The following is a 26,295-nucleotide window of genomic DNA, read 5'->3' as shown; positions in this document are numbered from 1 at the left end:
AATGTTCAAAATACTTAATAATTAAGCTATCATAAAGAGTTACTAAAATGCAGAATAGTTACAGAAACTTAATTTATAAGATTAGGATACATACTTTGAAAATATATTGTTGTAAGTTGATGTGATTGTACATGGACTGGGTGCTCTGTCCCTTTAAATCCTGCTATGACATCACGAACTTTAGTACATTGTCTGAAGCTGTTTTGCTTACAGTGAGTCAGGAGCTCGAGAAGAAGCGAAGTCGACCGACAATTCAGCATATAATATAACGACTTTTAGTTCATTTTTTTTATTTATCGCATTCAAATCCAGTTATGCCATCCGACAGACCCTTCAAACAGAGACGGAGCTTTGGTAAGACGAGTTTTATTCGTGCTGTGTCAGCACAAGTGTGTTTGTTTTTGTCCCTAGCCTGCTAGCAGCTGGGTGACACACTTTACAGTTTCCTATAAGGCCTCACATGCTTATGAAACGATTTTAGAGATACATTTAAGATTTTAAGTAAAACTGTGTTTAACCAAACCGACAGAGGTCAGTTGGTATCCAGTGAGCCAGCCTGGCCCATAGGCCTTCTGTTTCAATAACAACAGCTTTAATCCACAGATGATTTGTTAGAGATCATCTACATAATATACACGTATTTTTATATTGGCCTATTGTTAACCATATTTAACCTGCCAGGTATTGGGAAGATTACCATCTATGATTGATAGATTATCTATAATATTAATTTACCGAACCTGGTATTCTTGCCTATCAGTTGGTATAAAATAAAGAAAGCAGTCTTTTTATTAATATACATTGTGATTAATAACAACATTAAAGAAATGGACGGACATTTCACGTGTTGGTGAAATGATGCTGTAATTTGAGCTCTTTCTCATAGTCCAGACTAAGGACAGGGTGTGGGGAGGGAGGAGCATAAAACCCTTGCATAATCTTCCTAAACATAACAAAAACAACATATTTGCTGTTTTAAACATGTCTGTAAGTGTCCAGGCCAATATGTTCTGCACATTTATCCAGCCTTTTTGGGATTATGTAATTGACATGGATGACCTGACATGGGATCAGTTAAAATGACAAATTGACACAGAGTTGGGGCTCTTACTCTGTACCAATAAGCAAGCCTGCTTGGTGTTGTGATTTAGCATTTGACATGCATGTTTTTTTCCCCAATGTTACTTGGATTGACCCAATCATTATACTCTTAGAACAAAAAAACTTCTCAGATAAAATTGGGTTACTCTGGTTTAAATAAGAGTACTAATCCCCTGTGAGATCAATTGTGTGATTCTGGTTTCATAGCAATGTTTTATATGCCACAGACTCTTTGGGAAGAATGACTTTTCATATTTATATATGTTGAAAATAGAGTAGGGTATGTCAAACAGCAAGGAAACAACACACCAGCAATAAGCAACCCTTACTAGTTTCTTATGCATCAGGAATGTTTATTGCCTGTTTCTGCTAAACAGGTTTTATGTAAGTGATGCTAATGCAGTTATAATAGTGTTTTGAGGAATGAGGGATAACTAGTGATTTCAGTCATGTGTGCTTTCTAGTGCAGTGTTGTAGTCTATGATCATTTAAAGTGCTTTCTTTCTAAATGAGTGTATTAAATCTTTGTTTTATTTTTCTTGTTTTTCAGCTGACCGTTGCAAGGAAGTGCAGCAGATACGAGAGCAACATCCTAATAAAATTCCGGTGAGAAACTCTTTCAGCTTATGGATGTGTCATAAATGAATTAAGACTGAGTGAAGAAGGACCTTATTGCTTTCAAAATATTACTTGCATATCTTCTTTTAAGATGCAAAGATTCTTCTAAGGGGGCCTTAAGATAATTTAAAATGTTTGAAAAACTAGCTTTAAAATAAGCTAAAACAACTAAAAATCAATATATTTCATATTTTAATTAAGGTTCCCATGGTCTTGGGAAACCAAGATATGTGAGAAAGCAGTGTTATTTTATGTCAGTAAGAGATTTTAAATCAGCTTTTATTTTTAGATTTTCCATTTTAATTTTAGTCGTTTTTAGTTTTTGCAATTTTGTTATGATTTTGTCATGTTTAGTAATTTTTTATGTGGTTATATAGCTTTTATTAACTTATGTTTTTAAAATAGAAATGTTGCCTTAGCTGAAAATTAGCTGAAATTATACATTCTTCAGAATGTTTTATTTTATTTCAGTTAACATTTAGTTTATTTCAACGAAGATTTTTTTGTTTGTTTGTTTTTGTTTTTGTTTAGTTAACCATATTAACCCTGGAGGAAGCCTAATTTTAAAAGTGTGATTTCTAAATCTGGGAAAGTCATGTAAATTAATAAAAACTCTTAAAACTCCACGGGCATTTTATATGAATATACTAGTGCTGTCAAACGATTAATCACATCCAAAATAAAAGTTTTTGTTTACATAATAAATATACACAGTACACACTCATATATTATGTATATATAAATACAAACACATGCATGTATATATTTAAGAAAATATGTTTATAAATATATTTATATATATAATATAATAATATACGTATATACATGTAAATATCTTCAAAATATATACTGTATGTGTGTGTATTTATATATCCATAATAAATAAACACAGTACACATACATATATTATGTAAACAAAAACTTTTATTTTGGATGCGATTAATTGTTTGACAGCACTAGAATATACATTTTTCTAGTCATGCTTAATTACTTACTTAATTCTTATCCAGTAAATCTGAAACAACTGGAAAATTCACAGACATTTGGGTCCTTGGAGTAAAAACATTTTAGAAGCACTGCTCTAGACCTATTTCAAGACCATGTCAAGAGACTGTATCAGTTTGTATTGTTAATATTTTTTCTTCCAGGTGATCATTGAGAGGTATAAGGGAGAAAAGCAGCTTCCTGTCTTGGACAAGACCAAGTTCCTCGTCCCCGACCATGTTAACATGAGTGAGCTGGTAAAGATAATCAGGTAAACATAATATCCCTAGATCTTTTTTTTTTTTTTTTACTTGTTGAATTTTTCAAACCAGGTTGTTGAGTGTACATTCCTGCATGACTTTTATTAGATTTCACTGAGAAACGCAGAGAGCTTTTTTTGTCCATGTATGCTTGTTTCAGTCTCATCCGGTTTGTTTACTCGTCTGTGGGGGTTTGAAGCAGGGTGGGGGAGGAGAATGCAATGGTGTGCCAAATTTGAGTGTCTGCTGACCCTGTCATCTACAGGGGACTTCTGCGATCGCTTTTAAACACTTTGAACTTGAAAAATGTTTGCACAACATCCACATTTTCTGTGGTGTATTATTTACATATATCCATTATGGTGTATTATTTTTAAAACAAGACTTTGGTGAGCTAAAGTTTCCTCTTAAGGGAAGCTTGTAGATCAGTGTTGCCTTCCAGGTATTTTAACATAGACTCAGTCAGATGATCAGACTAAGAACATTTTGCTGGACCCATGCTGCCTGTCATATTTAATTCTTGGCTGCGAGTCATGACTGCTTTATTATTTATAGTTCAGACTGGAAATAATGGTTAAGTGATTACTAGAATTTAAAGGCAAAATGTGTCATTTCCGCTGCACTAGAATCACAATTTACATGGCGGTTAACAAAATAAATAAACATGAGCATGAATTATAAAAATATTTCAGGTTCAACACAAGTTCAGTCAACATAATTTTGTGCTATAAAAATTATTTACCCTCAAAAATGAATTACCCTTTTAAAAAATAAATAAATAAATAAAAAAGGCAAAATCATGGATACGTTGAGACATTTCAAATTAATGAGGCAAGTTATTGGAGGATTTAAAAGCAGAAATATGTGTATTATTATTAAAACTTTATTATTAAAATGTTTACATCGTTTATACAGTTGTTTAAGGGTTTTTATGGCAGCAAAATTGTTAAATTAAGTGTAACTTTGCACAAAGTTTAGTAGTATTTTTTTAACAGATCATACTATCATGCATATTGTCTGCATCTTGTGGCTATATTATTGAAAAAGTATTTTAGGATTTACTTTCATTTTAAGAATCTCACTGTAAACCAGATTTTTGCCTTTTTTTATTTTAAAGAAAAGGCAAAATCATGGTTTGGTGAGGCATTTTCAATCTTTAAAAAAAAAAAAGATTTTTAAAGCATAAGTGTGAAGTTTATTAGTTTTAAAACTCGTGTGAAATTTAGCTTTAAAGCTGTTTAAATGATCACTTATACAGTTGTATAGGATTTTCATAGCAACGAAATAGCAAAATTGGATACAACTTTGCACAAATTTTTGTTAAAATGATTCGTTTTTCCACACAAAAATCATATCAGGCATATTTTTTGCATCTTTTGGCTTTATTATTGAAATAATGAGTATTTTAATGTTTACTTTGATCTGTAAACCAGATTTTTGTTTTAAAGAAAGAGAGGGACAAGTGGACATTGATTTTTGTGGTAATCAATATTATGCCACAAATGCTGCTGACAGAGTTGAACTTGTACTGAACCCTGAATATCCCTTTAAATTTGACTTGAATGTGCATGTTTTTGTCGTTATAATCAGTGATCAAAATGTCTCTGTTTTCCAGGCGTAGACTGCAGCTCAACCCCACCCAGGCATTTTTCTTCTTGTCAATCAGCACAGCATGGTCAGTGTGTCCACCCCCATTTCTGAGATCTACGAACAAGAGCGAGATGAAGATGGCTTCCTCTACATGGTTTACGCCTCTCAGGAGACCTTTGGTTGCTAAGCAGGCCACTCGACCTTTGAGGGAGGGACAGCAGAGGGAGGGAGAGACGTCAACAGGAAGCAGGCTCACCCAAATGTACCTATCTCTCTCTCTCTCCCCATCATCCCTGCTCCTCCCTTGCTGGTATGAAACAAAATAAAGCCGTCGATTCTTCTCCATGTGACACTACAGTGCAGACCACAGCACTACTGTAACACTATTCAGACCCTTTGCCCCAATTTAAACTTAGTTGTTTTTTTATAAGCTCAATGTAGGTATTACACTGTTAATGCTTCGTATTTGGCCCCAGTTGCTTTTTTCCCCCTAGGCATTTTATTATTTTTAGGCCGTTATGTCAAATAATTAGTGACACATGTTGCTGTAAATAGATGAGAGTGTGTTTTATTCTTTGTTTTAGGATTAATTTGCTTTTTCTGTCTGTTTGCTTGTAGTTATTACCTGTTACCAGACCTTAGTGGTGCCGGTGTAAGATTATAAAATCTTACTTCAGAATTAAGTGCTTATTCAAACCAAGTGATTAATAATAATGCAGCATAATTCTCATAAAATTTCCTGTCAGACATATTCTGTGGTGCCCAAAACAAAACTGTAAGGAGACCAATGGCTCCAATGGGTGTAGTTAAAAAAAATTAATTGAACTGTCAGAGGGTTTTTGAAGCCTTTATGAGCCTGTGTTTATTTCTGGGCTCCTGTGTAAAAACAACTCATCATTCACTCATTGTAGAATAAAGATACCGCCTGGCGGTAACTGTACTCAAAAGCCACATTGATCTATACCGTACACATGTGAGCCAGAAGAACATCTGAAATCTTGTGGCATACAGTATTCTGCAGTCAGACTCACATAATCGTTAGTAGATGCGAATAAATTGCTTTTTTTGCACAATTAAAACATCTAAGAGGACAAAACTATTAGAATTTCAACAATTATAGCACATAATTGTATTCTCCTTTATACTTGTTTTTTTTTTTTCCTCCTGTGTCACCATACGAGCTGTATGCCTTCTGTTAAATCTCAAATGAAGGGATAGTGATGCACTACTTTGCATGTTTTTTCTCAACCTTTTTTTATATTGATTTATGCTATAGATTTGTTAATTATTTCAGCTTTATTTAAAGCAAAAAACCTGAAAGAATTTGTAGATGTTTTGAAACCAAAAGAAAAAAAAAACTGAAATATGTATGTCTATGTATGTTTGAAATGTTTGAAAAATGTGTGTATATAAATCATTGTATGATTGATGTGATGTGTTATGTTTTTAATTTCTAGACATAAGCACTGATGATATATTGTCCAATACCATATATGAACCTAACAAGGTTCATCTAGGGGAAAAAAATATATATATATATGTATGCGTATATATATATATATATATATATATATATATATATATGTGTGTGTGTGTATATATACACACACACACACACACACACACACACACACACACATACATGCACTCTTCCATAGTCGGCAATGACTGAAGAAGGTCTACTACTATACATACATACATACATATGTGTGTATATATATATATATCTGGAGATATGGGAGAGAGGCACAGACACTGACAATTATGAGACAGTAATGTTTTTCTAATACTATATATTTTGTTTCATGCAAATCATGGATAAAAATCATCCTTAAAGAGCAACAAAACTGCCCAGAAGTGCTAAAAGACAATTGACGTTTACAGTTAAAATTTTGAAACAATAAAAAATGCATAAATTTATTTCTCAACAACAGCTGTCCCGTCTGTGTTTGAGATATGGCGAATGCTTTATTTTCTAAATTATTTAACATCTGTAACTGTAATAACTGTTAGTAGTATAGATGTTTTCCTTTGAACTAGTCTTGATATATTGAGCTTTACATAATCTATACCTGAGAGTTTCTGTATGATCAGGTAGTTCAGTACCACACGATGAAGCTGTAAAGAACACTATTGTATAATGTGCATGTATTTTAAGATAATACTGACCAACAATGTATGACATTGCAAAAGGAAAATCTCAAAAAGTAGCTTTAAAAGAAGTCACATCATGATAATGTGCTAAATGATTTACACTAATATACACAGAAATATAAACACAAAGACATGGATAATTTTGGTCCCATTTTCCAACGTGGCTAGTTAGAAGTTTCTTTAAGAGTCTGTAGCATCCTGTGGCCATCAGGTGGCAGTAATGTCTAGCAGGAGATGAGCAGTGAGTTGGTGAGAGACTGGTGGCTCTGTGCTCTCTCTATCTTGTCACCATTAGAGAGGATCTCACACGCAGCCAGTTCATGACAAAGAGCATTGAGCACCTCCAAGATATGCGCTTTTCCTGTAGATCAGTCAGAGAGGTGTTAGATGCATGTAAGGATTAATCCACTATACACTCATTTTTTTTAATTCCTTTTTTGTTATTTACTATAGATTGGGGTCCAAAAGACCACTAGTGAAAATGCTTCTATTTTGCATGTTTAAAATGATAAATTATCAGCAAAAAATAAGCTGAATGTTCACGTCTCCTTTTTTTTTTTTTTTTTTAACGACAGCAGCACAGTTCGGTGTTATTTTAGTATCGAGATACTAATATAGTTTTTACTGATATTTTGCATTTTCATATTGCCATCTCATTTTAAATGTAAAGTTTTAGTAATTTTGTTGTGTGCTTTTGTCATTTTATTAGTTATTTGTTTTAAATATTTGTCTGTATTTTATTTTAGTTTGAATTATTTTAGTGCATCAATGAAATAAAAATGAGAGATATTTCATTGGCAACTTCAAAATCACAAAACTTATTTCCATCTTAAAATAAAAAATAAAATAATAAAACATCCCAGCTTTTAAAGTGGTCTCAGACTGTATATCTAATGCTCCTGCCACATTTTCACAGCATACCAGGCCTGTTAAACACAAGGTTTTATAAGAGCAAAGCTGCCAAGTTAAAAGTTTTTGTGTCTCTTACCATGCTGAGGATCACTGCAGGACTCCAATGTGCTGAGCAAAATCTTTCCTAAAGATCTTCTTGAGACATTCTACAAAAAATGTACCACCATAATAAATGTTAATAAATGGCATTAAATAAATTGCATAAATTATATATGTGACCCTGGATCACAAAACCAGTCATAAGTAGCACGGATATATTTGTAGCAATAGCCAACAATATATTGTATGGGTCAAAATTATCGATTTTTCTTTTATGCCAAAAATCATTAGGATATTAAATAAAAATCATGTTCCCTGAAGATATTTTGTAAATTTCCTTCCATATATATATATCAAAACTTAATTTTTGATTAGTAATATGCATTGCTAAGAACTTCATTTGGACAACTTTAAAGGCGATTTTCTCAATATTTAGATTTTTTTTTGCACCCTCAGATTCCAGATTTTCAAATAGTTGTATCTCAGCCAAATATTGTCAGATCCTAACAAACCATACATCAGTGGAAAGCTTATTTATTCAATATAAATGATTGACCCTTATGACTGGTTTTGTGGTCCAGGGTCACACATAAATTAATGAATACATTTACATTTATTTTTATACAAAAATAATAAAAAAAATTATAAAATGGCAAAATGCTTAGTTAACCCTAATTTTAATGTGTCGAAATTAATAATGAAAATGCAATCAACCAGCCTGGCATGACATACTGAAGATATTAATTGCACAAAATACTGTACTCGTACAGAAACAACAATTAAAAAGCAGGATAATCAAATGTTGCTAAATGACTAAACGAAGTTTATATTATTTTAGAACCATTAGCAAGTCCAATGTGTTTGATAAACACTCATCTACTGTGTGGCTTAGAAACATTTACAACAGCATCACTGGGCTGACAAGTCTCTACAGACTGACCAGCTCTCGCAGCTGCTGCAGAAGCTGTAGCACATCCATCAGTTTCTCCTCCACCAGAGACAAACGCACCCGCTCCGTCTCCAACATCTGCAGCTCCAGGTGGAGCAGCTCCGTCTCCTCGGCCTTCTGTTGTAGCTCCTGGACCAGGGCGTCCCTCATCTGCAGACACATGACACTTACTGTTGACCTTGCGCAGATTTAAATACTAACGCTCCAACACGCAATGAATTTCAGGTTAGGAGAATCTTTGCCAGATGTGTCGATAGCTCATAATTCAGTTGAGATGCATAATTTCTCAGACAGAAATAGTTCAGATATGCTTGTTTTTGGCCTGTCTGACCACATGTCAAAAATCCACATCTGCCTGTGCTCGCTCGCGTTAAGGCTCGGCCCAAACTGGTTATGCCCAGATCGTTCGAGGATAGTTTTTTCCACGAATATGTGTGGGGCCTTTTGAAAAACACTAGCAACATAGTTCACGTCTGGTGCTTCGCAGCCGAGCTGTGTCTAACAGCTCAATGTAGATGTAATTGTGTAAGGCCTGGAGGTTTATTCCTGCGGTCATCTGATTGGCTGTTCACACAGACACACATGCAGCTGGAGAGTGAGAGCTGTGGCTTCTCTTTGAAGCCTGTCTTCTCATAACAACCGCTCGGTGGGCAAGTGCCTTGTAATCTAATTTTACACCCCTGCGCCCGAAAGCAACTATGAACGTAAAAGTAAAACAGAACTGAAAGTCCTGGTTGGGTGACGTAAGGCGTTGAAAAGAGCAGCAGCAGCAGCCAAAGTTTATTTGGATGAACTTCTGCCCTAGCGTATGAAAACGTCTCATTAGTATTTGAAATGTTTGATACGGATTTTAACTGCTGGGTTACTATGTGTGCTCGTGTTTGTTTTTCTTTAGAGTTTAATATGATTCTGTTCCTCAGCCGTTCATGTCCTCCAGCTCAGATATTATTTGTTTCTATGGCAATGCACATAATAGCAAAACGAATCCAAATATTTACCTTTCACGTCTATTCACCTCAAAATCGCATCAGGTATTTCTGGCTATGTAAGGTAGCTGAATAAGCACCTTCATTCATTAGCCACTTTCTTTTTCGTTTTTACATTACATTAGTATTCATCTCAACAAGGATGTGAACATAAACAAACCTCAGAGAATGTTTCATGTTAACCCTTGAAGCATTTTATAAAACTGTTACAGCAATTAAAAGGGATAGTTCATCCACGAAATGACTTTCTTTTGTGAAACACAATACATATACACATAAGGGTGTAACGGAACTAAATTGGAAACTTCCAGTTTTATATATTGTCGATTTTGATAAGAAACAAAGTCTCATCTTTCAAATTCTGTCCATTTGTTTTAGGAGATTTTAGGAAACAATAAATGCCGGGTTACACTTTATTTCGATAGTCCACTTTAGACATTCTACTAACTATAAGTAACTTTGTAACTATGTTAAATACATGTCTACTAACTCTCAGTAGGGTAGGTTTAGGGTTAGTAGAATAAGTTGACATATACTTGCAAAGTTTCTCATAGTCTGTATGTTGCATGTTGTGGACCCATCAAAATAAAATGTTAGGAGATATTAAGCAGACAGTCTACTTATACTCTAATGACTACTAGTTGACATGTAGTTGCAAAGTTACTTACCGTTAGTAGAATGTCTAAAGTGGACTATCGAAATGGCGTTTTGGCGCTCTTTGATAAGGTGAGACAGATCGCTGTCAGTTCAAACAGCAGCACGAAATGCGAGTGAGCGTGATCATCCCTTCCTCTTTTACTACTAGTTTTAACATGAAATAAACATGAATGAACATTTCATGCATCATGTAATCGCTCAATCAGTGTTTCACCCACAGAAAGACGTCATAACAAAATGTCACATAGCAGTTCATTTACCTCAGGCAAGTCAGATCACTAGAGAAATGAAGTCTAAAGAAGAGCTTTTTGCAAAATATTAGACTACTACTCAATATATGTTGCTTTACCTGTTATTGATGTCTTAATTATTTAAAGTATGTTTAATAAAAAACATGAAAAAAGTTATGACAGCCACTGTGTAAACCAATATTATCAATATAATTCAACAACAAATAGAAATGTTGTAATTTCTAAGTCAACTTAAATTTAAATTAGCATATTTTTAAGTTGAGTGTTGATTATTATATTTAAAAAATGAATAGTAATTCAATTTAAGTTTGGGCTCTGTTGTTAATTGTAACCTTAGACAATGTCAAAGGGCTCCCTCTAGTTTAGAGCATAAGATGAGGCAGATTTTTATCCCTAAGGAAATTTGATTATAAATATCAAATGTCTCTGTTTTTATTTGTCCATACAATGGACATCAATGTTACCATATCGGTTTTCTTACCGATATTTTAAAAAATATCTACTTTCATGTTCCACAGAAGAAAGTATGCCATTCAGGTTTGAAATGACTTGAGAGTGAGTAAATGACAGAACTTCATTTTCTTTGGTGAACTATCCCTTTAAGTGTTAAATATATCACGATATTAGTCATACCTGGTCAGTGTCCATTTCTGCCCTCTTGGTCTGACTCTCTTTCAGTTCTAGTTGTTTGTTGAGTCGTATGACTCTCTCCAGCAGCTCTAGCACAGCCGTCTGACTCTCCTCTGTGCGCGAGTCGTTGAAATGAGACAGCAGCTTCTTCACTGCTTTCTCATCACACCTGAGAGCACACAAAACACATGAAGATCCAAAACAAGTAGGATAGAAAATACTGGCAGTATGTTTCCCTATAAGCCACTTACTAATTCTTGGCATGTTTGGATCACATTTGATTTTCAGAGCATACCAAATAAATGTAAACAGCTGAACGAGGGCTTTTTTTAAACACACTGAGTGATATGGTTAGGAGGGGACTGATGTACCTGTCTCCACAGCAGGACAGTCTGGTGAGGATTCGCTTCACCTCGTCCACTTGTCTCTGTTGCTCTCCGGTCCATCTTTCTTCCTCTTCATCAGACGCCGCCTGACCCTCCACTGAACGGAAAAGCTGCTCCTCCACTGCGTGAACACAGAGCATAAACATTTGTCATTACTGTGAAGCAAGGTATCAAAATAAAAAATGCATTTTGTTTTGTTTTACTTGAATAAACCAGTTCAATTAGATGTTACCACATTACGATATATACACTATTGTTTTAAGGTTTGCGGTCAATGCAATTTTTTAAGGTTTTTGTAAGAAGTCTCTTATGCTAACCAATGCTGCAATCATTTAATTAAAAGTACAGTAAATTGGTTTCATAGACAGGGCTTAGCCTAAACCAGGATTAGGCCATAGTTCAATTAGGACATTTAAGTAATTTTTTATAAACGTGCCTTAGAAAACATTACTGGTGTGCATCTTGAGACAAAACAAAGGCTCTGATATATTTTAAGATCAGTCAGTGCAAGTTTCTTTCATTTGAAACAGCTCAGACTTACATTTTAGTCTAGGACAAGGCTTAAGTCTTGTCTGTGAAACCGGGGGACTGTGTTTTATTTTAATACATTTTTAAATGTAATTTTGTCCTGTTATGGCAAAGCTGAATTTTCAGTGTTTTTAGTTACATGATCCTTCAGAAATCATTCTATGCCCAATTACTGTAATATGAAGGAAATGGTCTTCAGAAATGACTCAGAAAATGATGAAAGTATCAACTACATGCCAACAGAGTCTCAAAAAGGGTTGAGTAATGTCAATATTTGTCTTACTAGTGTCAGGCACAGTCTCGGCACGTCCCGTCGGAGAGCGTCGATCCTGCTCTGTGTCCAGGCAACAGCGTGGCGCAGTCTGACTGGCCCCATTATACCGTCTGTCTGGTTTGTTGATGAATGGAACCGATGTTTTAGACACTTCAGTTCTGTGAAGAATAAAGTACAGTGAAATAACAGGTCAGAGTAGATCAGCTGTAATGGGTAGTTCTGGTTTAGGACAATATAGTAACATAACACTAGCAATGAACTGCTTAGGGCTTGTGCTTAAATTGAAACAATTAAGATTTATTAGTTAATTTAAGCATTGTATTAATGTTTGATCCTGTTCAAACATATATAGAACTACACATAATTTCCACAACTTTATTTAACAAAGACACCAAGTAATATGATCAATGTAATTCTTATCCTCAACCACTGTAATACTTTCACCAGCTCTTGATCAGCAAAGGTGGTTGTGGGTAATTGAAGCCAGGCGTGGTGACATAAGATTCATCAAAGCGAAAAGAAAGTTTAAGGCTCATGAAAACTACTAGACCTTTGAAACACAGTATACACTATGATGAATGTTTAACATATGGCTGACGTCATTTACACCAACGCATATCTGCAGCCAGGTATTAAAAGTACATTATTTTGAACATTTTTAGTTTTGTTAGACAGCTATAAGTGAATGTTTCTGTCATTTCAATGAAACAGTTTCTCTGAGCTTTGTGACAGAAGAAATGCAATAGGGGGCTTTCATGAATCAAAGAATAAATGTTTCCAGATGACAATGTCCTGCCTGCAGAAAAGAAAAAAAAGTAAAAGGCTGCAGAAATCCATTTACTCCGGCATGAATCCCAGAGAGTGAAAAAAGGGAAAAGAATTTGAAGCCGGGTGCACTCATGCATATATCCTGCTGCCATGAGGAACCCTTCAGTGCAGAGCGGCAATAAATATAGGCCGTATGAGCCCACAAAATCATCCCTCGGTACACTACGCTTTCACTTCTGAGCAGTACGCACAGTTTAAGGTCAATATTTAGAATCCACATTGTCAGATGAGGGGGCGCAGTGTGTTTGAAAAGGGGGGTGGGTCGGTTAAAGGTGGGTTTGAGGGCTCTCTGATGACCTACAGCTGCCGAAGGAGAGTACCAGGGAGACCCTAAACAGGCCTGTCATGGTTGCTGTTGTAGGAACCTACTGACACTAAAGTAAGATATTATGGTCTAGGCACGGTATACAGTGTAACTAACTAGAGTCTAATTGACAGGAATGTTGAGTTTGTGTTGGAATAATGTGTACTGTACTAAAAGAAAAGGCACTTTCTAAGAACAGGTTACACATTTTTAAAAAACAAAACAAACTGGAACTTTAAACATACCATTAAAGATTTTTACATTGCTAGAAAAAAATCAGCTAAAAAAATCTAACTTCTATTCATCAAATACATGTTTATAACTTTCTAATTATCAAAGAAACCTAAGATTTTCCATTATTAAGAATGTTAGGCTGCACAACTGTTTTCAATATTTATAATAGGAAATGTTTCTTGAGCAGCAAATCAGCACATTAGAATGATTTCTGAAGGATCACGTGACACTGAAGACTGAAGAGTAATGATGCTGAAAATTTGCCATCTATATTAAAATATAATATTTGTTATTTCATATTGTATTAAAGGGGTGGTTGACTGTTTTTTTTTCTAGGCTTGATTGTGTTTATGGGGTGCAGTCTAACATGTGTTCATGCTTCGTTTTGTAAAAAACGCATTATTTTTCATATAATTTACCTTTATTTTACACTGCTCTGTCCCTTCTCTGATAAACGCTCTGATTATTTCCTGGTTTTATGAAGCCCCTCCCTCAGAAATATGAGATGGGCTCTGATTGGTTAGCTGGTCCAGTGTGTCTGGTCTAGTGCGCATCTAAACGTCCCGCCCCTCAGCTCAGCGACATGTGCTCCGGTATTGTAAACAATGGCATCGTCTATATTGCTTATCAATTTGAGCCTGATTTGAGACGCAGAGGATATTAGTAAAGTGGATCATGCAGAACCCGTGCAAGCACGGCTCTTAATGGTATGTTTGTTTGTTGTTGTCTCATACTTTTAGATACTCTGTTATTTGTAAATGCTACTGCTTCTGTTAGCTTTTAATATTCGGTTTTACCCTGATTAAAGCTTTAACACAGCAACCGCACGCACGTCCATATATAACGCTTCTCATTGCTATGTGAAAATAAGTGTATAATTGGAACAGTTCATTGTTGGAGCTTAGCTGATCTGATCTGAATGAGAGAGAGAGAGAGAGAGAGAGAGAAGCAGAGCGTGTGCGGAGCAGGGCAATGCGATATATGTTTACAGCCTGGTACAAAATGTGGTTTTGGTCTATTTTTGCCCTTTATGACAACTGTGAGGGGGTGGTGAATTTTTTTTTTATAACTCATCCGTTTAAATTATATTAAGCCTTAAAGTTCTGCATAATTAAGGTCGTGGCCACTTGAGTGACAGGTGGATTGCCGCTGCTGTCACCACCGCTGCGCTAGGTGGGCGAGGTTTCAGCAACCAGCTCCACCCACGTCCTGCCTTTTTGCCCATTTTCGATTATCCGGGAGTGACGCGCTGCCAAGATGGCGACGGCCGTCTCTGCGCACTTTGAGCTTCAAAAATGCTTAGAAACCTACGGGTGACGTCATGTTTTTTTACAGTCTATGCTTAGAACATTGATTTTGAAACTTGTGAATCCATTAGAATCGTTTGAAGGCAGAATCGCGATTCATATATGAATAGATTTTTACGTGCACCCCTAGTTTTCTCTTCCTCTTCTCTAAAGCAGCGCAGCATGGCCTCGCCCCCTTTGCTGCATGCGGGGTTTATCTGGGTTCGTTACATCACGAACTCGGGAAGTAACTCGTTGTAGTCCCATGAGCCATTTTTGTAGGCATTAAACTGCCATAAAAGACGATATCTCCGTTTGCATTGAACTTTCAGCTTTGTAACTTTGCAGATACAGTTTATACTCAAACAGCAACATTACACACCAACTAACGTTAAAAAAGTGAAATCGCAATCAACCACCCCTTTAATGTATTCTTGATCAAATAAATGCAGTTGAGCATAAGAGACTTTTTAGACATGTTAAAAAAATCCTACCAACAACAAACATTTAAATGGTAGTGTATGACTACGTTATTTAAAAAAAAAACATTAAATAATCTTGTACCATATTCATAATAAGTGCCAAAACGATAACTTTGCACCTCTGGAAAAGCAGGACAATATACTGTATGCCACATTTGCTTAATGTCAATATCAGTCTTGTAGAAGTGATTAGAATTGTCTATATGTCAAACACTGCTGACAGGGTCTGCTTTTTGTCTTCATGACTGAGAATAACAAATGAAGATGCGCTACTGAAAAGACTCTGTAACCCACCGTCTGTAGAAATGGACAGATGAGCACACACTGAGAACAGTTAAAGGAACTCTCTAGACACCTGAATCCACTCCAAACACATGGAAAGAGTCTCAATATTAGATCCAGCCATCTTACTCTTGGCCTCTTCAAACACTGACTGTGAAACAAGTCTGGCCAAAGAAAGTAGAATGGAATGGTTGCATAAGGGGTTATGAAAAAGCAATCAACATAAAAATACAAGGGTGGAGATAAGTATTTTCTTCTTAACAGAACCAAGTGCGGTGGGTATCACTTAATAATGGCAGTTTTTTTGGGCATATACCATAGTAACACTAGCTAAACGTCATGATAAATTAATAGGCTAACCATTTAGTACCTTGTTCCTAAAATTTTATGCTGGTCTATATTACCTCCAAAGTTACCTTTTTGGTAAGTGATCATGAAAAAAACCAAGCTATAAATTAAATTAGTCAAGTTTTTTGCAATCCAGATTCGAACTCGCAGCACAGTTCAACATGCCATGAGTATCGAGTACAACACGAGTATGTGCGCTAACCTCTAGGCCACAGCTCTAACAAAATGAGAGAAATTTAATACGCAGTATGTTACATCTAATGCAGACTTTAGATGCTGAAACATATTGGTTTTATTTCATAGCGTTCACAAAGAGAGAGAACAGAGCATATATCTGGATCAGACAAACACAAAGCCCAAATATGACAGAACCTCCATCTGGCATACGTTAGCTCTCCCAGCCGCTAATTCCATTCTGTTTGATTCCATGTCCGCTGTCTTCCAAACATCCACCTTATATACAAAGCAAACTTCTTATTTAGTGACAACAGAAGACGGGAATAAAACAGCACTTGTGAGAGGATGAACTAATATTCCTTCACGTTTCTTTGTGATGGAGGATTTCTAGAATTTAAATTCAAAACAGAAGCTTTTATGATCAATATTTCTTGGAAACCCAATGGCCTAAAAGTCTAAAAGTTTTCTTTTACTGGAAAAGTGGAGGTGAGTCACATAGGCTAAAAAACTACTTGTATGTGTTTAAAGAGGAAAAAGACAACACTTATTCATCATACAGTACTTTGAGCATCGAGTTCTACTAAGCTTTCTTCCTCTTTTTAGAAAATTTAGGGCAAGTTACAAGTGGCTGCACGTCTCATCTCTTGCCTTGAACGAGGACTCTATTTTGGTGGTCAAGCTGCTAACAATAGGTTTCTATCTTGCGACTATATTTACACTGCACCGGAGTGATGTGCTAACGTGGGGCGAGCCCAGCTGTTTGTGGTTTAGACGTGCACTTCCTGTGTTTATTACAGCAGGATCTGAACTTCCAGACCCCCCCTTGCACCCAGTTTACTTTCAAAGTATTTCATTGGAATGAAGACTCCGAGTAAAGTTAGAAAGATGAGACAATCCTATATGTTAAACAACCACATAAGTAACACAATTTCTGCCCGGATGTTGCAAGGTTCTTGATAAATGCTGATAAAGCAATTGATTTATCTTGAGACTATGAAACAGATGTCCACAATTAAGACTAGGCACATGGTTGGTAACACGATACCCTGGTTAAGTAAGACTAGAGAGGCTGAGTCAAACTGGCAGACATGGACCATGTGTGGATGCCCAGATGCTGTTATTCCTCCACTATGCAGTCTGAGACACGGGAAATCACCTGATCTTGGTGGTGGATTCTATCTGGAACCGTTTGGAGATTCCAAACAGAACCAGACGGTAATTAATCAGAGTCCGGAATCTTTGTTATTACGAGGGCAGTCCCAGTAAACACAGCTTTGAAGGAGGTTTGTGAAGTGTTTACGCATCTTCACAAGTCATAAACATGAAACGAACACACTGGAGAAGAATCCAAATGGACTTAAACAGATTGAGCCTCGTGCACATTTCCATTTCAGACAAGTCAAAGTGTTCGCAAGGAAGTGGGAGAAGAAAGTTTTCAAGAACGTTTCTCCCACAGCTTGGGCAGTTTATTAGTGCTGAGGTCTGCAGAGAAAGAGTATCAGCTGGCCGAGGGTGGGAGGAGAAAGGGAAATGTTCGTAGCTGTGTTTGAAAATGGAAAAAAGTCAAGGTCTTGGGACCGTTTTTCATTTTCAAAGTGCTTCGAAAATACTGGACCAAAAAATCATGCTGTATAAAATCCTCCAAAAGACAACATTTTTACGAGGCCTCATTTTGTTGACATTTCTTTACCTTATTCAGACATAATAGAGGGGAATTTTCAAAGGGTTGTTCATTCCATCTGTCCAGCCCTGTTATTATGTGTTGAGGTACAACAGGTTACCCAGACACATTTTACGTGAGTCGGCAGCACCGCAGCTGAAATAATAGTTCTCTGAATAATAACTGATTATTTTAGAGCGGTTAGACGGCCTTACATTTAACATGTCAGTCTCTGTGATGTCAGCAGAGCTCAGAAAACTGCACAGAGCTCATGATAAATGCAATGCTTTTCACCTGGTATGAATAGAGAGACATAAAGCACGTCTGAAAGCTGAGCGATAAATAGAGTAAGATGGTGGAAATTCATCCCCACTGAACAAACAGCCGAGTGTTTGCCTCTTCCTCCAGATGGCGGCTCTTGTCCCCCCTCCTCTCTTTGTGTTCCTCTCGTACCGTCTGTCTCTTTTGTCCCGAGGTCTGCCTCGCTGCGGTTCTCTTGGGGTCTAGGCTGAGGGCTTCGGTCCATCTTGGATTCTGAGGGAGAGAAAAACGCCTCCAGGCAGGACACACACGGATGGTGTGTTTTTCATGGAAATGAACTGAACAGAGGTCTGTTCCCACCACCTCCCCCATGAGACCTGGCCTCCATCTAAACCTCTTCCTCTTTCTTTATTAGGGCCAAGAGGGCTTCAGGAAACCTTACACAATATCTGTGAGATCTACACTTTGACTTTCTCTCATTCTGAATGACTGGAAATGGCTCATTAAAAAAAAAAAAGCACATTTCTCCAGGGGCCGCATATCACAATAATAATTTTCCGTTATACTACCATTCAAAATGTTGGGGTCAGTAAGATTTTTTTTTTTTTTTTTTTTAAAGAAATCAATGATGCATTTAACAAAAGTGACAATAATGACAAGTCCCCCAAATAAATGCATTTTTAAAACATTCTATTCGTCAAAGAATCCTTAAAAAAATGTATCGTGGTTTTCAGAAAAATAATAAGAAGCATCAAAAGAAGAGCATCTATTTTAAATAGAAAGCTTTTAATATATTTTACATGTTTTTAACAGCACAACTGTTTTCAACACTGATAATAAAAAACATGTTTCTTGAGCATCAAATCAGCATATTAGAGTGATTTCTGAAGGATCATGTGACACTGAAGATGCTGAAAATTTAGCTTAGCCATCACAGAAATTAATTTAAAATATATTAAAATGCAGAATAATATTTCACAATATTACTGTTTTACTGTATTGTTGATCAAATAAATGCAGCTTTGGTGAGCTAATAATGGACTTCGGTAACACTTTAGTATTGGGACAATTCTCACTATTAACTAGTTGCTTATAAAGCACATATTCTGCATGATCATATTCTACATCCCTAATCCTACCCAATACCTATACTTAACAACTACATTACTAACTATAAATAAGCTGAAAATGAGGAGTTTATTGAGGCAAAAGTCAGCTAATGCTTTGTTAATACCGAAACTATTAAAAATTGAACTAACCTCAAACTTTTGAATGGTAGTGCATATTAAAAGTAAAAGGACACACATGAAGAATCTGAAAGCATAAAATGACCAAACATTCGGTGACAGGGCAAATTTCTTTAACTTTCTCTTCCAGAACATCAATGAAGTCATAAAATCACATAATATTGTTGTGCGTGCAGAATCTGGAGGAAATTGTACCTCTGACACTTTGATCAGGTCCAGGTTTGTGTTATCACACATATTGAAGAAAAAAATTTGACATTAAATGGCAGATGGGGAGGTCAAAGCGGCAGGTGGGGAAACTGAAGTAAGCTATTAAAATGTGTGATTATTACAAGAACTGCATTAAGGTCTGAACAAAAAGGACATAAAAAATAGCCAGCAGACACACCTCTCTCCAGATTAAAGGCATTGCTCTCAGTGTGAATGGGTCAGTCCATGACCCGCGGAGCATGACCGTTGTCCTCTGCGCCACACTGGCAGCTGCATCAAAAGCTATTCTCCACCGTTTTTGTTTTCAGAGAGCTGTGTGCCCATTGGATGCACTCTAGGGACTTTTCAGCACTTGCCCATGGGGTGTTCAGGCCTCAAAGAAAAACCCTGCTCTGATCTGCCACATACCAGCCAGAGAGCTCTGCACGTGTCTAAGGCACAAAGCACGTTTACATTTCCCTCCCAAAAAAGAGCAGCTGAAACACAAGCCTCCTGACTGCTACAATTACTTTCATTTTGAGCAGACAAGTAATCTATTGCAGTTATTGCTAAACTTTGTGAACTTAGATGCACAGTGACTAACTCTGAAATAGAGTTTAAAAATCTGGGTAAAACTGGGTAAAAAAAAGAATAAATACCAATATTTAAAATATAAGTGATGGCAAAGCTGAGTTTTCGCTCCACTCCAATTTTCATTTTTTTTTACTCCAGTCTTCAGTGTCACATGATCATTCAGAAATTATTCTAATATGCTGATGAAACATTTTTTTATTATTATAAAAGTTGTAAAAGTTATAAAAGTATTACAATAACACTTATGCTGCATATTTTTGTGGAAACATTTATCAGGATTCTTTGAGGAATATAAAATTCAAAACAACAGCATTGATCAGATTAATTTAAATCAATTTAGTGCAGCCTTGCTAAATAAAAGGGCTCTTTTTAAACTTTTGAATATATATTTATATATATATGGACTGTTCATCAATATTTAATATGTTTAACAGAAAAATCACCCAAACTAGAGGGGAAGACAATCTTATTACCCTAGATTTAGCATTAAAATGTCATCTGAACACATTGCAGTCCACCAAAAGATACTGTGTCTGGCAAAATAAGTTCAATAACTGCATGCAATTTTCTACTATATTCTTTTCAAGTGTGAAGACAGAGTAAAAATGGCATAGAGATGAGAGGTCTGTTACTGGTTATGGCTGACAATTAAAACAGCGGCACAGCCCAAGGAATTATTTACACCCACACTAATAAAGTCTACAAAGGACGCTGTGCTTCTGAATAACATACTCTTCGTCAGCATCACAAATATTTGGTATGGTAGTTTAATGTAAAAACAAACAGGAACTTGCTTTTAAACATTCTTAAACAGCATGCCGAGATCTCTAAACTTGTTGAGGGTGGTAGGAGTTGCTAGGCTATAGACAGGGAGTGTTCATCCATTATTCTCTAGAGCGGGGAAACTGTTTGAAGATAGATGGGAACTTTCAATCTGTTTAGGTCAGGCCTTGCTGGGCTGAATGGAACTCTCCCCAAATGTGTCAGCTCCATTGTGATCTGGAATGAATTATTTGGCTTAAGAGCATCAATGGAGGGGCCATAGAAAGGCTTTTTGGTAAAGTTCACCACAGACTTTACATAGATTAGTGCAACTAGGAGGTATAAAAGTGAATGTTTATTAAAAAAATGTCAATGTGTGTCTGTCAGTAAGACTTGCATCTTACTACTGAATAGATGGAATGACCACCTCAACATTCTTTAACATATGTCTTTCCAAATCCAGACTTTTTATTTAAACTATCTGAAAAAGAAGGACACTATAGTCTTGAAATGACTGCAATAATGTCTCTCATTGATAAACCAAATATATCTCTGTAAATGAGAAAACACTTTTAACTCCAGACTTGCAGTAAATCCACTTTTATCAGGATTACCAGGAATGCTGTCCCAAAATTAGCATGCAAGAAATATGTAAACATTGATGACGTTAAGCCTAACTCCTTCTAAATGTAAATTAAATGGCTGCGCACTAGGAAAGTTCAATGACAGCCCAAGTATAAAACCCAAACTACGAAATGAGTGGCTTCCAGCAGTAGCTGTGCATAATTTCAGCTAACCAAAATGGGAGCCCATTTGCCACACACGTTGACAACTAAACAAACCCAAACAAAACAAGGTCTGCACTCGAGAAGCATAACCACATCAAGCCAACCTAAATAGCATGTATGTTGGCACACTTTTGCACAATCAGGGCCAGCAAGTTCTGGTGGGAGCCATTTTAACCCAGAGGAATCTCACTTGAGTCAGTCAGATCATTTGAAGCTACATTATGCATTATGTAATGAGACTGTTTACTACATTCAGTCTGGGTTAGATGACATTGCATGCATTAGCCTGTCGCAGAGATTTGCTGTAATCTCGTTAAAATCCTGATAAACAAAATCAAATTGTTATTTTTCATTTTTTACACTCAGCATCATAAAACAGAAAGTACTATTTAATGAATCTAAGATGAGCTCTGCAATTTCCGTAATACCTTTCAAACTGTTGTAAACATTCTCACTTGTTAGGACAGTTGCCAAATTGTCATGTTTTGACATCAATTTTTAAATTTACATCAGTGAAATCCCCAGAAACAGATGCCAAACTGTGGTAAGTGAGGATAAATTCTTCTTTATGTTTCATGATTGCTGAAGTAAGCTATCCCAATGTAAAAACAGATTACCTCACCATGACAAACGTCTGTGGGAATACATGATCCCTATTAGGCCTACTGAATGAACGCTGTCAAAACTGCATTAACCAGCAGTTCAGTAAATAAAGTGTTATGCGTTTCACTTGTTTTGTTGCATCTGGCACTTTATGTAAGTGTTATACTAACCTGTAGAACAGAAGCTCCATCTCTAGCTGCTCAATGTGCCTTTGCAGAACAGGCACATGACTGGCTTTGGTTTCCAGCTCCTTCACTTTCTTGAGGCCACTGAGCACAGCTTGTCTGGCTTCCTCCACTCTTTTTCTCATCACAGCCTGCTCCTTCTTTAGAGTCCTGTTACATTCCTCCAGCAACAGCATGGTCTCACGTGAAACTCGCAGCTCCTGCTCCAGCTTCTGGTTGAAGAACATGGCTTCCTCGATCTGTCCATCCCGGGAACTCCGGATGTACTCCACTTCTCTCAGGAAACTCTGGATGTCCTTCAGGTTTCCAGAAATGTTGGGTTTCTGAGCTGCTCGCCTTTGGTGGGCGATGAAACAGCCACCCTCTGGTTTATGTTTCGAGTGACTTTTCCACAGGCCCACCTATGATACATGAAACATGTCAGTAGAATGTTACAGCCTTTATGAAGATTAACAGATTTTCAGATCTGGGTGGATTACTTACAAATTGCAATCCATTGCTGAATCCAAATTACATGACAAAAATTGTAGTTAGTAATGTAATCCATTACATTACACATTTTAGGACTACTTTTAGATTACTTTTGACCTAACTCATTTATCACATTGATTTAAATAGGATAATCTTGTATTATCTTGCCATAAAAATACAAAGAGTAAGAAAATATATTCCATTTGTTGTTATTAACAACATAAACATTATATTACATCAAGGTTTCCCAAACTGTGGTTTGTGAAGGAACTGAAGGGGTTTATGAGTTAAATGAAAAGCCAATAATTATAATTAAATCATAAAAATATAAAAATAAAATAAATCATTTTAAAATCAATCAAAATAAAAAACTTACTAAGAAAATGAAATATTTTGTTATATTTGTTTACCTCCATGTCATGTGACTATAAACATCAGAGAACATCAGAGAACAAATGAACATGCAGGTATGATATTTAATTATTAAAATATTTATTTTAAAATCTCAGGTGTACCTCAAATAAATATAGAGGATCAGATTACAGAAAAGTTTGTGAATTTTAATGTGTTGCCACCTAACTGGTGATTGATCTCTGTGTGAATGTCCACAAAGACAGGAGGACTTTCTGAGTGCATATAAGCAGTAGGCTATTTTAGAAAGGAAAAATTAAAAGATGAAAGAATTAGGGAGAATCAATTATGTAAAATTATGGATAATTTATTACTGTGTAAATAATATATAATCCATAAAAGAGTAACTGTAGTTACAAAAGTAACTGATTACGAATATTTTTAAAATATTAGGCTACAAGTACTTAATTTTTGGAATCTGATTACATAATCAGTCACTACCCAGCTCTGCAGATTCTTTCATAAAACTACCTATAATTCGATCTAATATTCAAGTACACTTTTAGAGAATATTGTTGCTCGATTTCTGTAAGTTATTATTAGAATAAATCTGTCGTATAAAGTTGATCATAATGTCTGTACCTGTAAGGCCAGCGAGCGAGCATCACTGCTTTGAAGAGCCGCACGCATGTCTTCCACCAACTCCCTGAGACTTGCATTTTCCTCCTCAAGTTTGGCTATCCTGTCCTCAGCCTCCTCGAGGGCCACGATTTCCTCGTAGCACTCCCTGGTGCAGGAGCCCAGCTGCCTACAACCTGACGCGTGTCTGTCCACAGTGGGAGAAGTAGGCTCTTCGCTTTCTCGCTTCACGCTGGTACCCAAAGACAGAAGCTTCTTGCGCCGCCTCAAGGGGCTCCTGAGTCTGATCTGCGTCTCTATATGCTCGCTCTCCTTGCCAACCAACAACCTCCCATTCTCATACTGGCAACCAGCTTTGGTACTGAAATGACCGCAGAGTTTTGCGTGAAACTGCCTGAAGCTGAACTCTTTGGGTAGATTATCCAATATCCCCGCGCACTCCTCCAGATCACTCTCTTTACTGAGTCCTAAAATCTCGCAAAGAATGTTAAAATCCTCGGCTGGGATTTTACCATCTCCCTGACAGTCTAGGTGATGAAATATCTCTTGGAGGTATTGATCCAGCCCGGTTGCGAGGACTATAATTTCGTTTTCCACTCCACGGTCTAGTCCGTAATGATACGCCAGAGTGCTCACTATCCATTGTGTCCTGCGCGCGGGTCGGCTGTATGGATCGCATGCGTCCGACTTTTCCATCCTTTTTCCCTCACAAGAATTCCATTTATAGCATCTAAATGGATTAATGGATTCAACAGATCCTCTAAGCATACAAACAGCATACCAAGTTCAAGTCATCTGAACACCAGACCGCCCCACTCTTGTAGTAGAAACGCTCGCGCTGTGCGCGCGGGGGCGTTGCTGTGAAGGGAGCACTGCCCACAAAACCTTAACTGCAGAGGGGGAAAAAAACTTTTGAAAAGAAGCTAACAATTCGATAGTCATTGTGGCGGTATACAGGATATTCAATACATAGGCCTATACAGATCATTAATTGATATCATGTATAACATACTAAAAACATACTAAAATCTACTTTGAAACTTAAAACATACGCCCGCTGTTTCTCATACAAGGTTTAAACCTAGTCTCAGACTTTCAACTGAAAGAAACTTGCACTGACTGATCTTAAAATATATCAGTGCCTTTGTTTTGTCTCAAGATGCACACCAGCAATGGCACATTTATAAAAAAAATTACTTAAATGTCCCAATTGAACTATGGCCTAATAATCCTGGTTTAGTCTAAACCCTGTCTGTGAAACCAGGCCACAACAACAACAATAATAATAATAATGCAGGTAAAAAAGATAATAAATCAAGGTTAATCAGAATTTTAATTTTCATGAAGAATGGCAAATAAACATCACTGAAAAAAAAATGATTCATTGAATTTACCAATTTTTTTAAGGTAAGTGGTTACAATAAATTTATTTTAGCTACATTTAAATAAACAAATTTAGTTGACTAACTTTCAACATAATGTGTTTATTTAAATGCAGCTAAAATAAATTGATTGCAACCACTTACCTTATTATTTATTTTTAGTAAATTCAATGAATCATTTTTTCAGAAGATGCAAACTGTAACCCGTGCATACACACGATTACAAAAATGGAATAAAGGAACAAATATCCTAATGTACATCGATTCATAGAGTGTTTTACTGCAAAATGCTGTAAACGTAGGCTACATGTGAGTTATATTGTACATTAAGTCATTATATATATATATATATATATATATATATATATATATATATATATATATAAATCACAGTAGACTATTTTAAAAATTAAACCAAAATGTATTGTCCCATTAAGATTTTAACCGTATATTCCAAGGTAACATGATTTAATTAATCAATGGTGAGAACATTTGCATTTCGACTGTATTACGTTTACTTATATATAGGCTATAATATACCTTCGAAGATGCCCTTTTAGTACAAAGTTTTATTTTCCCTACCGTTTTTTTTTTATTTTTATTTTTTTATGGCAGCATTGGAATTGTTTTATACATTGCAGATCTTTTGCTTTCAAGTGCCGGCGGATTCGAATGTCGATTGCTTACTGTGTAACTGCTGTTGGCTGTAGTTACAGTTCCATGTGCTGCTTGTCATTTCCTATTTACCAGCGCGCGCGCTTCATTATGTTCGCGCGACTCTGGTTGTCAAGGCGACGCAAAGCATTCCATATTACAAAAGCCAACGTTACAAAGTTCTCCAATGCTCATGCAATCAATTAAAACATAAAAGTAGCGCTGAGGAGAAAGGCTGGAAAACCGCTT

General features: G+C 36.2%; 2 protein-coding genes across 3 annotated transcripts; one reads left to right on the top strand and one right to left on the bottom strand.

The window, feature by feature from the left end:
- The first annotated feature begins 164 nt into the window (after positions 1 to 164).
- Positions 165 to 5,982, top strand: map1lc3a (microtubule-associated protein 1 light chain 3 alpha). The gene is given in 5 exon segments (XM_058790578.1): positions 165 to 354; positions 1,652 to 1,707; positions 2,868 to 2,974; positions 4,579 to 4,613; positions 4,616 to 5,982. Coding segments are annotated over 5 exon segments (363 nt in total). The 5' UTR covers positions 165 to 314; the 3' UTR covers positions 4,741 to 5,982.
- A 140-nt stretch (positions 5,983 to 6,122) lies between these two features.
- efcc1 (EF-hand and coiled-coil domain containing 1) lies at positions 6,123 to 26,154 on the bottom strand. Of its 2 annotated transcripts, none has more exons than XM_058790569.1 (9): positions 26,080 to 26,154; positions 24,014 to 24,900; positions 22,535 to 22,950; positions 12,329 to 12,477; positions 11,503 to 11,638; positions 11,135 to 11,300; positions 8,668 to 8,757; positions 7,696 to 7,765; positions 6,123 to 7,068 (listed from the first exon to the last, which is right to left on the bottom strand). In XM_058790569.1, exons 2-9 carry the CDS (start codon positions 24,776 to 24,778, stop codon positions 6,932 to 6,934), a joined length of 1,929 nt encoding a protein of 642 aa, XP_058646552.1. In that variant the 5' UTR covers positions 24,779 to 24,900; positions 26,080 to 26,154; the 3' UTR covers positions 6,123 to 6,931. The 2 variants fall into 2 exon arrangements, with proteins under 2 accessions (XP_058646552.1, XP_058646551.1); XM_058790568.1 differs by having other exon boundaries at positions 6,125 to 7,068; positions 8,599 to 8,757.
- Between the last annotated feature and the right edge of the window lie 141 nt (positions 26,155 to 26,295).

This window comes from Onychostoma macrolepis, chromosome 11 (genome assembly GCF_012432095.1).
Source record: "Onychostoma macrolepis isolate SWU-2019 chromosome 11, ASM1243209v1, whole genome shotgun sequence".
NCBI classification, from domain to species: Eukaryota; Metazoa; Chordata; class Actinopteri; order Cypriniformes; family Cyprinidae; genus Onychostoma; species Onychostoma macrolepis.
Note: the sequence above shows the minus strand (reverse complement) of the source record. Positions and strands in the feature narration are given on the sequence as shown.

Coding starts and splice junctions, on each gene's coding strand:
- efcc1 (XM_058790568.1), bottom strand. CDS start 24,778: ATGCTTAGAGGATCTGTTGAATCCATTAATCCATTTAGATGCTATAAA. Junction 22,951..24,013: donor CTCGCTCGCTGGCCTTACAG/GTACAGACATTA, acceptor CATGTATCATAG/GTGGGCCTGTGGAAAAGTCA. Junction 12,478..22,534: donor ATGGAGCTTCTGTTCTACAG/GTTAGTATAACA, acceptor TATTCTTCACAG/AACTGAAGTGTCTAAAACAT.